The following is a 15,943-nucleotide window of genomic DNA, read 5'->3' as shown; positions in this document are numbered from 1 at the left end:
ATGAGTCCACAACAGTATGCTATAAAATCCAACAGTACCGAGTGTGTTCAAAAGGATCTTCATGACCCAGATACCCATACAAAAAAAACGTAACCATTCAGAACATTAAAGGGATCCTCCAGCAGATTTATTCTCAAATTTATTTTCAGTAAAAGTAGTCGCAGACTTCAAAAAAAAAAAATCAAACTTTCATTTTCAGAGACTAGACAGTGTTCGAGAAAAAAAAAAAAAAGTATTTTCTTTAAAATGCCGGACGGGCTTCCTGCAGCGGTGACGTATGTGAAGACGTCAGGTAGTGGTCGCTTGGAGCAACTCCACTGTTTATACTCTGTTTACATCGTAGTTTTGCAAGTATTTTTACTGAATTAAATAAGTATACGTCTCATTGTGTAGCATATAAATGCCACAATGATGCTTAAAAAAAAAAAAAAACATAAGCTGGAACTAGACTGCATTTCCACAGAGAAAATGCAAAGTGTGCTTGCTCAGCCGTAGCAGAGGGTCACCGACAGAAACTGGATCAGACATGAGACCTCGTGCTGCAAAATCTTTTTTTTTTTTACACGTGAGCTACAGAAAGTGTGTGTGTGGCTGCGCACTCTAAAATCTCAGTTTAAAATGGCTCAGCTCGCAGCGCGACATGACACTTTGCGGTCTAAAATATATTTTTTTCTTATACACATGATCTGCATGGTGGTGGCTAGAGATGCGACGGTTCAGTTTTTTCACGATTTTGACCTTCCGATTTGATTTGAATCACGATTCACATTTTTTGTCCTCCATTCAATAATAACAGATGCAAATCACCATCAGTATTCTGTTCGTGGTCAGCCTAGAAATGTAGAGCAATAAAAACAAAAAAAAACACCTTGCGTTGCCTTTATAGTCTTTATTCAGACTCCAGTCACTCCACTGACTTTGAATGTATCACAGTTCAGTCATTTTTGGCACGTTTTAATTTTCAAACCTCAAAACACTAAAGGTAGTATCTTACTGGGCTGCGACTAGTTGGAGACACAACAATTGCGATAAAATATGCGAACTGGCGACAATTTTCACTTGGAATCGCACTGAATTGATATTTGCATATTTTACCGCAATTGTTGTGTCTCCAACTAGTCGCAGCCCGGCTTTCCTTCGGCAGGCAGGGAAGTCGAGGAAGCCTCACAGAAACCGACTTGAGAAGGGTTCGCGACGGCTTTGCGGCTATTTTGAAAGAAACTTTGTTGCGCAAATTTTTTGAACACGTTCAAAATTCCAGCGATGAAGGAGTGACACTTTGCGACTTGTGCGAGGAAACTGAGAATCCCGCGAATGTTTCAAGACACTTTTGAAACTCTGTCGCGAATGACGTTCGCAAGCTGTCGCAGCCCAGTGAGATACCGGCTTAAGAAACAAAAAAAAGCAATGAAAACTTGACGGACTTTTGTCTCAATCTTTTAACACACAAAAACACCACCTCTTGAGACACAACATTCGTTGTCTAGAGAGGACAGAAGGCGCTGAGATTCAATAAGTTCAGGGACAGCAATAATTTATTGCCATGATGAGGAAACTGAGACGCGCACAGCTTACACGACACTTGTTTTCTGTCGCGGGACAGGAAGAAATGCCGCAAAACCATGCTTTTAAAAGCCGGTGGCTTCAGGAATTCCGAGTCGTCCGCCATGCTGTTCACAAAACGACGTCGCGAGATCGCCATAGCAACCGCAAACATGCCTACGCCCACGTACAGCTCCGGATACCGAATCGAATTTTTAATACATCAGAATTAAGCCGTTTGTCGAAATACGTTAAGGGTTATCGGGATGAAATTAGGTATCGTTAGTGAATCGCGATTCATTAAATTTTAATCGATTTCTGAATTGCGGATTGAAATGGACCGGGGCTCGATTAATCGTCACACCTCTAGTGCTGGCATTCACTCTTTTAATCCAAATCACATTTATATGATCAATCACAAACTGAGAAACGTGAAAACGGCTTGTTATAACCTGCATGGAAACGATTAATGAAACCCTGTAAATACACATGGACTTAACTTGCAAGCTTTCTTCCCGAACAGGGATCCAGCAGAGCAGGATGCATTTCTCTCACAACAGACATAATAGTATTAAAGGTGCATTAGGTACGATTAGTCAACTCCCCGAAACATCAGCTCTCTGCTGAAATAGATGCGTTCGATATTTGAACGATTTAACTCGAAGCCCACGCCTCATCCTCGCCCATGTTGGCTCATAGTGTGTTTGTGAAATGACTAATGGGAGGCCTCGTCCAAAAACAAACAAGCATTTCGGAACAGAAACCAGTTTTCCAGATGGGTTTCCTTAGCCACGCAGTACTTTTCTTCTGAGGTCATGGATTAAACCTTTTTTTTTTTTTCCCCCCAGGTTTTACATATTTCGCAGATTATTTGTACAAGTAAGAAATGAAAAAACAAAAAACCATAGCACCTTTAAGATGACGCCTTTGTACACAAATTGGACAGCTAAGTTCTTCTAATCTGCAAAATGTTTTTAAAGAAACCCAAATTTCACGTTATATCCGCTATGCAGCAAGTCTTCTGATGCTCATTGTTCAGAATGTGTAATATTTGCTCTCGAATGTCCAAAATATCTCGTCCCATCACCCTGTGACAATGCAGCAGCCGCTCCTACGGCAACACTGCTGAGAATGAGCATATGCCGGCACATGCACACACCCACACACACGCTTTTTGTTCCAACTCTGCCTCCACCCGTTATGCCTACACCTAAAACTTGTAGAAATGTACATGCACACCCAGTCTCCACGGTTTAGAATACTCTGTTTACCACAATTGGCTGTCTGAAGTATTCGTCGACGGCGGCTCCCCTCAGTGCAGACAGATCCACACCGTGAAAAGATGGCTGGTACCTTAAAAAAAAACACACACGAAACATGCCAGATTAAATTTTAGGATTTGAAAATTGCATCCTGAACGCTCGGGCCACAATCAGCCACTGCTTTTGCTGCAGTCTCCTGCCCAGAGCACGCCATGCCCTTTCTCTCGTCTTTAATTTGCTCTCTCGTTGATCATGATGCTGTGTGCACTGTTCTGAATATTTATTGGCCCGTGCTGCACTTGTCAAACTACCTCGCGTGTGCATCTGATTACTGGGCTAACGCAACGGGTATCTGTCAGATTTCTGGGAAAACAGCATACTCCGATTTAGTATACTGTATCATCATACTTTTTCATATCTACCATTTGAAGAACATATTAAAATGCCAAAAGTGAACGGTTTTAACGGCGCTTTCACACCAATTAGTCCAGGAGTCCACATGTCCGCGTGCTTGCTTTTAAAAGTGTCCGTAATGCCTTAATGCTTTAAAATGAATATCATTAGTAACGACCAAAATGAATGAATAAAGCAGGGGGAAAATAATATTTTATCATCAAGCACAAAACCGTTGATGAATCGCGGCTTCCGGATCCCGGAAAAAGGCGGCCTTGCCTCAGGGCTAATCTCGCATGACGTCACACGTGGAACCTGGGTCGTTTCGGTTTATCTGACTCCGTGCGTCGCTGAAATTGGATATTCTTGTTGGAATTTTACAAAAATAACCATGTGAAAGCGCTGCGTTGTGTTTGGATGTTCAAATCCATATACAACAGGACGTTCGGTGCACGAATTTCCCAGAAATGGCACGAATCTAAAGCGAGAGTGGGTGAGGTTTGTGCAAACAAAGCGGGCAGATTTCATGTTGCCGACTAATAAATAATAAAAATGATTCATCACCACCACAACGACCACATGGGAATTACTGGAGCAAAAAAGAAACCCACTGATTTAATAAAATGACGTTTGGACAGCTCATCGATTCCCCTATTATCGCCCACTTCATATTTTCTTTCAATGAGGACGCTGAATAAGTGGACGTTTTAAAGATTCTGCATTTATTGAGGTACGTGTAAATATTTTCCCTATATTTTGCAGCGGCCGGCTGAGAATAAAAATCCACAAACCGATCTGCGTTTCCAGTTCTCTCTGGCTGGTGGTGCGCTATCGGCGGTGAGCAGGACCGTCGTGAACTGGCATCGGTTTCTCGTCTTGGGGGCTCGAAAAGAGAACCGTTTACTCCGGAACATCCTCAAGAATCATCTGCCCCTTCATCCGACATATAAGAATCCCAATCACTATCAGAACTCTCTCCAAAACCTGATTCCATATCGAGACTGGTCTAACCGCTGCTGCGCACGGGAACGAAATTGATACCTGGATTGTTACACACGTGACCCCTTCGGGATCTTCTGGTTCAGTCTCGGCAGATTCCGTAAAAATCAGGGCTTTGAACCGGTTCAAGGAACGAAAATGAAAACCGGGAACTTTTTCTATTTCACATGGAACAGAAACGAAACCAGAAACATTATTTTTTATGCTCTGGAACAGAAACGCTTATTAAAAATAATGGTAACTGATTAATACCGGTTTTTATTTCGTTCCTCAAAGTTTCCGTAGCCTACAAATAAAAAAGTCATTCTTCTCCTGCACAAGTTTCTATGACCCGCTGGGGTTCACTTCCTGTGTGACGTTCGCTGACTGAATGGAGAGAGCGGGAGGGTGGACTACTATCACGTCTCCACGTCTTAAATAAGAGGTAAATATTGCAGTCTATCGTTATTCGAAAACGTCAATTTCAAACACGATATCAATATATTTGTCCACGTTAATGAGAGGCTCGCGAACATTAAATGACGTTAACCTCTGTTAGCCTATCAATGCATAGGGCCTGACTAGCCTTTGGTAACACACTAAACGAATTATCTTTCATTTTTGGCACTTTTTCTGTTTGTGTAGATGGGAAGACATACTGAGAATCCAAATCGCCAACATTTGAAATAACTGTTTTGAATTATTTCTTGTCTTATTTAAAGGGGAACAGAGGGCAATATATAGAGTAAATATAACAATAAAACACACATTAACGAACCTTATTCAAGACTAACAAAAGTTTTTTGTTCTAAGGTTGGAAAGTTAGTGTTTTGAAAGTAGCTCGAGCAAACTATTTCCGCAGTTTGAACAGCCCGCCATGATATTAATTTTATCCAATCAGAATGCACGTTCATTTTCTCTGCGTAACACTCATGACGCATGTATGTGCCCAGTTGTGTTGGCTCATTGAGGTTGGGACGATTTCGCAAGTCCACGGGTGGCGCCTCTCATTGCAGCAAATAAATTCTGCTGGACTCGTGAGCAAATCCACATTACATTTTCCGCACGAGCACCACGCCATGTCACCTGCACGCAGACGCTCTGCCCCACGCTCGCCATGCCCATGGTCAGCATCAGTCTCATCCTCGCCGTCATCCGAGCTTTCTTCTCTTCTTTCGTCATCACCGGAGTCGAGAGTACCTCTCCTAGGTTCAAACTGGTACCCTTCTAAGCCATAGCCTGCTTGCAGTGTGTCTTGCGGGATCTCTTCGTATGATTCGACAGAGCTGTCGCTTTCACTTGATGCGCCCGACGCCATGATTACACGCTTCTCTCCTAGTGCAGTGGGTAGCGCTGACGTCACGGTCTTTTAAAAATGGCGACTCTTGTGCCGTTTAGCGTACCGACTATTATATTTACAATTACCAAGATATTTCGTTGTTTTCTAGTATACAAATTTGATAGAATACGTTATTTTGTCACATCAGCAACTGTATATATTATATTTGGTACCCCTTTAATGAAGGTTGTAATAGAATTAGCCTACACTTGGCTTAAGCTGGATGAGACAGAGACATAATTTTATAGCCATTTGTTAAACAGCTGACAGGGAACGTAATTAACCGTTCCGGGAACGAAATTTTTTTATTCTAACCGGTTCGGGAACGTCTATTTAATGGTGGAACCCAAAACTGGAAACGTTAAAATTCCGTTTCTGTTCGGAACGAACCAACAGGAAAAAAAATCTGGTTCAAAGCCCTGGTAAAAATGATCGATGTTCCATTAATTTATAGCCTTTTGGATCAGCCATGGTTCGAAAACATGTGGTCGATCAACATAATGATTGTTGCTTTGTACAAGGGGGGAAAGAAAAAAGTGTGGTTTAGGGACATTAAATCCAGTTTAACATATAAACATTTGGGCGGCACGGTGGTGTAGTGGTTAGCGCTGTTGCCTCACAGCAAGAAGGTCCGGGTTCGAGCCCCGTGGCCGGCGAGGGCCTTTCTATGCGGACTTTGCATGTTCTCCCCATGGGTTTCCTCCGGGTGCTCCGGTTTCCCCCACAGTCCAAAGACATGCAGGTTAGGTTAACTGGTGACTCTAAATTGACCGTAGGTGTGAATGTGAGTGTGAGTGGTTGTCTGTGTCTATGTGTCAGCCCTGTGATGATCTGGCGACTTGTCCAGGGTGTACCCCGCCTTTCGCCCGTAGTCAGCTGGGATAGGCTCCAGCTTGCCTGCGACCCTGTAGAAGGATAAAGCGGCTAGAGATAATGAGATGAAATGAGATATAAACGTTTATACAGCAACAGAACGTGTCGCCTTTCTGCAGCACTACAGCTCTGACATTTGGCTGTTTGTGCCTCACAGCTCAAACCTCCAAAAAAAAAAAAAAAAAAAAAGGGCCTGCAAACCATAACACACAGCATGTTTGGTTTACTTCCTGCAGCTGGGTCAACTCTGAGTCAAATCAGTTACTCTTGAAACAGGACTGACACTACATCACTCAGATGATGTTAGACGAGACGAGTTCTGCGTCCGAGCGTGATGGCTTTATTCTTGCTTGCTTTAAAAGGATAGTTCGGGATTTTTGACATGAATCTGTATGGCATCCCCATCAATAGTGTCGTGCAAACACACTGACTTACCCCTGACAGCATCCTGTGAGTCCAGTTCTTGTCCAGTTTTGGTCCAGACGAAAGTAGTCCGGCAAGTTTGTTGGGGTCACGAAAGTAAAACGTTTTTCGTCTCAAAACAGTACGTGTTCAAAAGAGTGATATATTTGCATCACAAAACCGTTGCCAAATAAAAAGTCAGACCTCGAAATCGCTTGGCACTATTTTCTCTCCCTCGGTATCACTGCGCGCTGCCGCCAGGTGACAGCCACGGCTGTTTCATTCATTGTTTTAGTGATGGGAATTTCGGCTCTTTTTCGGGAGCCGGCTCTTTTGGCTCTTCTTACTCTAAGGAGCCGGCTCTTTCGGCTCCCAAACGGCTCCTGAGATTTTATTTTTGATTTAATTGCTGCAATTAACTAGTTAATTAATTACATTATTATTTATATTTTATCAATAGGATGTTTTCCATTTTATTTTTTAGTTTTTGTAGCCATTGTAAAGCTTTGTAAAGTATAGCAGTGTAACAATGTTCTAGCTATAGAAATAAAACTTACCAATTAATAAATTATTTTCTCACAAACATAATGCAAAACTGTGTTATATTACCAATATAAAATGCACAGAAGACATCAACTGTTTATCCTTTATGGCTTTTTTTCACACTCGACCTTGAACAAAATGCCACAAAATAAATTATGAAGTATAAATCAGGCCTAAGAAACTATGAAGCAAAGTTGGAAATTATTTTAACAAACAGAACAATGTGCAACAAAATATGTGGCACCTTGAGCGCATGTAAAAAGAGAAAAAAGTGCCGCACTCTGCTCCACCAGTAATGAGAAGCCGCTGGAACAGCAAATCTGCTCCTGTTATAATGACTGCTGTCTCGTTGTATACCGCAGATTAATCTGGCCGTGCCAAGGCGGTCGCCGACCGAACCTGTCAATTTATGAGCGACAATTTATATCATGAGCTTTAGGAATTCACGGCAACAAAACAATGATCATGGTTGTCAAATAGACAATCATCCTTCAGCTGAGCTGAACTCTGTGTGTCTCTCTCTCTGAGGCACCTAAGGACAAAAAACTAATCCAGCTCCCCAACTCGGCTCCCACCGAAGAGCCGGCTCCCGTCGTTCACTTCAAAGAGCCGGCTCTTTGAACCGGATCGTTCGCGACCGACACATCACTACATCGTTTACTGCTAGCAAAGTTAGCGACAACATGTCTGACTACGACGGTGAAATGTGAGCGGAGATTCAGCCACATCTTTGTTGCTACAGCCTGGATAGTCGCAAGTGCGCACCATTTTCACAAATATATTATTGTATAGTTATAGAAGGTGATAAATTTGTCGCTGTTCTTGCTCTCAAATTAGCTCGTTAGCGCGGCTGATCTGAACTCCTAATCACTGCCAAACAATGGGAAAGGTGTCGATTCCTGCGCAGATGTCAACATGACAGCGCGCAGTGATACCGAGGGAGAGAAAATAGTGCCAAGCGATTTCGAGGTCTGACTTTTTATTTGGCAACGGTTTTGTGATGCAAATATATCACTCTTTTGAACACGTACTGTTTTGAGACGAAAAACGTTTTACTTTCGTGACCCCAACAAACTTGCCGGACTACTTTCGTCTGGACAAGAACTGGACTCTCAGGATGCTGTCAGGGGTAAGTCAGTGTGTTTGCACGACACTATTGATGGGGATGCCATACAGATTCATGTCAAAAATCCCAAACTATCCTTTTAACAAAGCAAAGAGGAGAGGACAACACACTGGGGTTCAATTTAAAACGGACAACTTTTCAGGAAAGCACCGAGTGACGTCATGCACCGATTAATTAGAGATTCCAGTGTAACCATACATAACTTTGCTAGCGCCGGGACATTCACTGGTATTCGATGTCAGTCATACTGTACCGGTACATGCAGCTGTTTTCAGTATTGTAAAAGCTGCCCAGTTTACAAGATGCTCACCAGAAGTTGGCTTTGGTGAATTGCTCCATGTAGAGCTGCTCGTCTGTGAAAGGAGCGAGGTGGACGTCTCCGATGGTCGGGAACATTTTACCTAAAAATGCAAATCGAAGACAAACTTCAGCAATTTACAGGAAACAGTCCAACGCCCTGAACCTGAAAAAACACACACACACACTCGCTACTAACCATTCGGTTTGAGGAATTTCTTAGCATGCAAGTAGCTCTCCAGCATCCTCTCATTAAACAGCATATAGCCCATGGGCTCAGAGATGATGATGTCCACCTGCTCAGGTAGAGTGACCTCCTCCACCTTTCCTGGGATTACTATAACACGCTCCGTCAATCTGTTACTGTTCACCAAAACCTGCACAACACATACAAACATCCTTCATGCTTGTGCGAAGACAGCGAGTTAAATAACACAGACTGAACACGAGCGTGTGTAAGGAGTTGCACCTCTGCATGTTGAGCCATGGTGCTGGCCTCCACTGCATACACCTTACGCGCGCCAGCCTGAGCGGCGAAAAACGACAAGATCCCTGAGCCACATCCCACATCCAACACCACCTACAAACACAGGATTTGAGTGAGAAAGAAAAGGAGAGAAAAAAAAAAAACAGAACGGTGAAATGGCTCCATCCAAACTACAAGATTAACCCAGTATTAATCATTAATTCTTCCTGCAGAAATATGCAGGGATTTCAGAACACGGGGTCCTTTGTGAACATACAGTGCAGAGAAATTCATCATGTTCATAAGTGAAAAACAGCATTTTTAAAAGAGAACAAAGGATGGAAGATGTCTACTGCATTTTTTTTTTCCAGCATGGACAGCAGTTCAGCAGAAACCCAGAACAAATGCATGACCGTGATAGAAATTTACAGACGAGGCTGCGGAGTAAATTAGGACTGTGTAAGAGAACACCACCTGAGCTATGAAAGAAAAATAATAATGCGGCCACCACACCTCATCAGCAAACTAATAACCAGCGTTGGAGCTGCTCAACAAGAAAAACAAGACGTACATTTCCAGAAGGAAAGGAATCTCAAACCTCAATTTTGCCTCGAAGAAAAACGTGTTATATATGTCTCTCACACACTCTTTTTATATAAATTGTATATTTTATATACAAGTGTGTATCTCCACACTTACTGGATATAAGCAATCGCTCACTTGGACTGGCTAATCTACTACTAGGCTATCAGCTCATATACCATGAGTAGAGAAAAACAAAATGGCAGAGTGCATCAGATAAATAAATAAATATTATTTACCAGCTGGGAGGTACCGTGACCGAGGTCTTGAAAGTACTGAGCGAGGCCCTCTGGGCTGAGGTCAGTATTTAAAGCTGAGGTCACGGTCTTTCACCATATGGACTGACCTTAAGCCGGTAAATAATTTTTTTTTTCTTTACCAAATTCTAACAGAAAACGAGAGTGCCCGAAAGGGAAAACCGAGCCGAGCCGCTATTTTGAATCCTCATTCACAGCTGTAATGCAAATTGCTTCCTCCTCGGTATACAAGTGCACTTCCATGGCAGGAAAGAAAAAAAAAAACCCTACATTTTGCCGCCTATGTAGTCCCCTATTTATACAAATAGGAGTCATTCTGGATTCAGCCATGTTTTTGCTCGGCGTTAGCAACAGCTAGAGGTTTTTAGCTTTCTCCTGAAACGTTTTCTTTTATTTCTTCTTCCTCAGGGTAGTAAAACTCGCTTTCGCTGTGGACACTGTCGTTATCGCTATCCATGCTGTAAAATTAATGCTATTCTCCTGAGAAATGCTGGCAAAAATTTATAAGATTTTTGATAAAAATCTTATAAAGTTGACAAAAATTGCGACTGTGTTTGTTGTTGTTGTGAACAAGCGAGTCGCCAGAGGTCCGTAACTGGGGTCCGTACCCGCTCGCCAGCCAATCAGAGCGCAGGATTTGATGGAAACCGGACCGCAAAAAAAAAAAATAAAATCACTTTATCATCAAGTATTTAAAAGAAACAGAAATAGCTAGAAGAATACAGTTCCTTTCCAGTATCTCCTGTTCCACACTCCAGCCCAGTCGGTGGCATTAATACACCTTTAAGCTGGTTTGACAACCGCCAAAAAAAAAAAATTAAAAAAAAAAAAAAAAAAATTAAAAAAAAAACACTAAAAAGGAAGAAAATGGTGGAGCGTGCTGCTCAACGAAATAAAAAGTACTCTGAAATAAATAAATCGATTTTAAAAAAAAATTTATATCTATATCTCTGGAATGAAAGTATTTCACAGTAAGAACGCATTTTATTTTTCAAGAATTATTAGAGCATTTTTGTTTACATTCTAAGCGGAAAAATTTTTTTCTGTCGGATGTTTTGTCCCAAGTTTTTATTTATCGAATTTGCAAACAAAAATGCTCCGTTTCTCAAAATGTGGATAGAATAAAACAGTTATTTCACTCAATCTTGTCGTACATGGCTTATAGCTGACACGCCATCGGCTATCAGCCCACGTACGACTGGATTTCATGGGATGACTGTTAAACGGCTGGTTTGAGCAAAGGTTTGAACAGAGTTTTTACGTTAAGTAGTTCAAGCTGAACTAATACTAGAAGCGGCTGTAAGACGGTCAGCATGCGGCTAACCTTGATGGAAAAAAAAAGATGGAAAAAAGTTCTCAGAGTAATGTTCTTTGATTGTTAGAAGATAAAATCGTTTATGCTGTTCATTCAACATAATGCAGGCAGTTCACTGTAGTGGTCCGAATGCTCATTAGGTATATTTAAAGGCAGAACGCCAGGCCCATCAAATGTCTCTTTTTAAACGCCTGACCAACACTACGTTCACACTGCAAGGCTGAATGCTCAATTCCGATTTTTTTGTGAAATCCGATTTTTTTGTGAGGTCGTTCACATTAACAAATATATGCGACTTGTATGTGATCCTCAGTATGAACGAAAAGCGACCTAAAAGTGTTCCGCATGCGCATTGCAGGATACGACGACGTCACACGCAGTGAGCATGGCCAGTGTTTACGGAAGTAATCTAAAGTTTCCTGTGTATGACAGTAGCCAGCATGGAGTACCTGGCGATGATGCAGTTGTTGTTGCGACGGAGCCAGAACATGCACAATAGCCTGATGTTAAAGAGGAGGTTGAGAAGGAAGAGGGCAAGGGTTTTGGCTCAGGCGTTCTGCGGGGTAGTGACTGCAACCTCCGTTCAAAGGAACATCAAAGTTGTAACTTTTTTTGAGAGACCCGCCGCCTACTTCAGCGCAGAATAGTGACGTTTGTGGCTTGTTGATGACGTGTAAGTCGGATGAATGCGACCTGGCGGTTCAGACTGAAGTCGCATATGAAAAGATTGGATAGGAATCGGAATTAGGACCACATATCCAAACGGCCTGGGTCGGATTTGAAAAAAATCGGATCTGTGTCGTTCATATTGTCAATAAAAGATCGGATACAGGTCACATATGGGCAAAAAAATCGGATTTGAGTCACTTCAGCCTGCAGTGTGAACGTAGTGCAATAGGGTTATGACTGAAAGTGTTTTCAAAATTTCTACTTTCCCGATGTTGCATTTGGTGAACTTTTACTCATATATATAATTTTTTTGAAGTTATTTTTATTGGGTCATGCAAAAACCTCCCGCACCCAACATCACCTCACTTTTGATAAATACATGTATATTAAATAAATAAATCATGATTATAAAATAAATTCATTGTATTAATTAACAATTATAATTATTATTACAACAACTGCTAAGCAATTTATTGTTATATAAAAGTACTTTACACATCTTTCAATGAATTTATTTTATAATCATGATTTGTTTATTTAATATACATGTATTTATCAAAAGTGAGGTGATGTTGGGCGCGGGAGGTTTTTGCATGACCCAATAAAAATAATTTCAAAAAAGTAATATATGAGTAAAAGTTCACCAAATGCAACATCAGGAAAGTAGAAATTTTGAAAACACTTTCACAGTCATAACCCTATTGACCAATCAGCAGAGTGCTGGTGGAAAAACTAGTCTTGCTGGTGATGTGCATCAGGACCATTATAAGATGTTGAATCAAAGATATTTAAATGGCACATTTTCAGGCGTTTCAACTTGAAATTTGTCCAGTTGGAGAAGCGTCTCTTACTTTTGAGGTTCTGCCTCCAAACCAGAGCTTTAAAGGAACAGTCCACCGTACTTCCATAATGAAATATGCTTTTATCTGAATTGAGACGAGCTGCTCCGTACCTCTCCGAGCTTTGCGCGACCTCCCAGTCAGTCAGACGCGCTGTCACTCCTGTTAGCAATGTAGCTAGGCTCAGCATGGCCAATGGTATTTTTTGGGGCTGTAGTTAGATGCGACCAAACTCTTCCACGTTTTTCCTGTTTACATAGGTTTATATGAGCAGTGACATGAAACAAAGTTCAGTTACACAAATTGAAACGTGGCGATTTTCTATGCTATGGAAAGTCTGCACTATAATGACAGGCGTACTAACACCTTCTGCGCGCTTCGACAGCGCATTGATACCTTCACTCCTGTTTTCCCCCTCTCCCCCACCACGTTGGTTGTATTGACGGAAGTTGGGGGGGCGGGGGAGAGAAAAAAAAAAAAAACAGGAGTGAAGGTATCAATGCGCTGCCGAAGCAGACTGCGTCTGACTAACTGAGAGGTCGCGCAAAGCTCGGAGAGGTACGGAGCAGCTCGTCTCAATTCAGGTAAGAGCATATTTCATTATGGAAATACGGTGGACTGTTCCTTTAAGGTCGGTCCGTATGGTGAAATACCGTAACCTCGGCCTTGAATACTACTTTCAAGACCTCGGTCACGGTATTTCATGATACGGACCTCCCAGCAGGTAAATAACATATCATTATGACATACATATCATTATGAAGTTTCAGAGAGCGCTAAATTTTATCGATTTTATTAAACTGAAAAGCAGTCTTCCTTTAAAGGTCACAGAAATCACATTTTTCCCCCTTCCTATTCTGATATTTGACGTGAACGTTACTTGGAGCCGCATGATATTTTTTTGGATCGCGCTGCTCCAGGGTGATCAGCTGATTAGATAAGGGCATAACGTGCAGGTGTTCCTAATAAAGTGGACAACGAGTGGACATCAAGAACGCCACCGTGCAAATTGTGGAAAAATACCTTGTCCTTGAAGTCAGTGTGGTTCTGGAGAATGGCCCGCTGATAAGTTCCAGTTCGGACATAGTCCTGCATCATGTTCTGCTGCTGAGAGAGGTAGCCATAGAACTGAAGGACGACCGAAAATGAAGGAAAGGGAATTTCAGTACATTTTTAAAATACTGTTTCCACACAGTCACAACAGCACATGCGAGAGAAAATCCCTGCGATCTGATCCATAACGTGAGGCCTGACAAATAAAAACGTAGAACACCGCTGAACCACATACAGTAACGTCCAGAATTATTGGTCAAGACAGGTTTAAAAAATAATAATAATTAATAAATAAGCAGGGTACTTTGTACGTAATTAGATTAATCTCACACTAAAATATTTAACTGATATTTTTAACCACACTCCACGTCACAAGTATTGCCTCTTAGAAATTTTAATGAACAAAAATACAACATAACCGTGCTCCCAAATATCTCATCTCATTATCTCTAGCCGCTTTATCCTGTTCTACAGGGTCGCAGGCAAGCTGGAGCCTATCCCAGCTGACTACGGGCGAAAGGCGGGGTACACCCTGGACAAGTCGCCAGGTCATCACAGGGCTGACACATAGACACAGACAACCATTCACACTCACATTCACACTTACGGTCAATTTAGAGTCACCAGTTAACCTAACCTGCATGTCTTTGGACTGTGGAGGAAACCGGAGCACCCGGAGGAAACCCACGCGGACACGGGGAGAACATGCAAACTCCGCACAGAAAGGCCCTCGCCGGCCATGGGGCTCGAACCCGGACCTTCTTGCTGTGAGGCGACAGCGCTAACCACTACACCACCGTGCCGCCTGTTCCCAAATATATTTAACTTGAAGTTCTCGAGTGTTTAAGTTCCCCTGGGAACCTTTGTTCGGATATCATCATGCACTCCATAAAATACCAGGAGCAAATCTGCCTCTCCCAAAGCGACCACTGGATCATGGTTGAATCTTGAAGCAGGACAGTGATCCAAAACATGCAACAAAATGCACAGGGGGAAGAAGAGGGGAAAAAAGAAAAAGAGAGAAAAAAAAAAAAGGCCGTAAGGTGAGCGACCCTCAACAGAGAACTCGGGGCCCCTGGAGGATGTGGAGAGATTTTCATTTCGGATTCCTTGCGCTCATCAAGCGTTATATACAGAGGTGGACAGTAACAAAGTACATTTACTTGAGTACTGTACTTAAGTACACTTTGAGTATCTGTACTTTACTTGAGTTATTTTTTTTGGAAACTCATGACTAACTTCACTACATTTAAATGGCAAAATATCGTACTTGTCAATCCACTATATTTGTGTCAAGGTCCTTGTTACTATGAAGTAGGGCTGTGCGATATATCGAATATACTTGATATATCGCCGAAAATTCTGTGTGCGATACATAAAATTATTATATCGTAACTATCGAGTATTTTATGGTCATCTTCCGACTTGCGTTCGTTTCGTGTTTGTTTAAAACATTTCCCGGTGGTTTTCTCCCTGTCCCTCAGGCAGTAACGCGAGAGGCTGCCTAAGGGTAAAGAAAACAATAACGTCACGCACTCGCCAACCAATCCCGGGCGACATCTCGGTGCTGAAAGGAACTTCCGGGAAGATTTTCTAGTTTCGGTTGTGTTGCCAGATTGGGTGGTTTTAAGTGCGTTTTGGCGGGTTTTGAACATATTTTGGGCTGGAAAACATCAGCAGTATCTGGCAACACTGCCAGCGGGAAGATTTCCTAGTTCCGGTTTACAGCGCTGACTCAGTTCGTTCAATCGCTGATTTTGCATAGGCTACCGTGTAAGCTCTGTCAATTTCAGCGACAAATTAAAAATGGAAGCGGACGAATTGGTTCCTAAAAGAACTAGTAAGGGGTCAGTCATCTGGCATTTTTTGGATATCGCGAGGAGGACGTGGAACAGCAAATGCCAGTTTGTAAAGTGTGCAAAAAAAAACCTGTCATCACGAAAGGCAGCAGCCGGAATTATACACATCTGAGAGGCAGAGCCAGAAAACATTCAGTTCAAAAGTGTG

General features: G+C 42.1%; 1 protein-coding gene across 2 annotated transcripts in view; it reads right to left on the bottom strand.

The window, feature by feature from the left end:
* The window catches only part of carm1 (coactivator-associated arginine methyltransferase 1), a 67,777-nt gene that overhangs the window by 17,917 nt on the left and 33,917 nt on the right, over window positions 1-15,943 (bottom strand). For both annotated transcript variants that reach the window (XM_060901327.1, XM_060901328.1), the window contains exons 4-8: window positions 13,907-14,011; window positions 9,225-9,335; window positions 8,955-9,132; window positions 8,769-8,859; window positions 2,814-2,895 (exon numbers count right to left, since the gene is read on the bottom strand). In XM_060901327.1, the coding sequence (XP_060757310.1) occupies window positions 2,814-2,895; window positions 8,769-8,859; window positions 8,955-9,132; window positions 9,225-9,335; window positions 13,907-14,011 (567 nt within the window). The remainder of the gene's footprint in view (window positions 1-2,813; window positions 2,896-8,768; window positions 8,860-8,954; window positions 9,133-9,224; window positions 9,336-13,906; window positions 14,012-15,943) is intronic.

Source organism: Neoarius graeffei, chromosome 20 (assembly GCF_027579695.1).
Source record: "Neoarius graeffei isolate fNeoGra1 chromosome 20, fNeoGra1.pri, whole genome shotgun sequence".
In the NCBI taxonomy this organism is placed as follows: domain Eukaryota; kingdom Metazoa; phylum Chordata; class Actinopteri; order Siluriformes; family Ariidae; genus Neoarius; species Neoarius graeffei.
The sequence above is the reverse complement of the archived record's forward strand: the minus strand, read 5'-3'. Positions and strand labels throughout refer to the sequence as shown.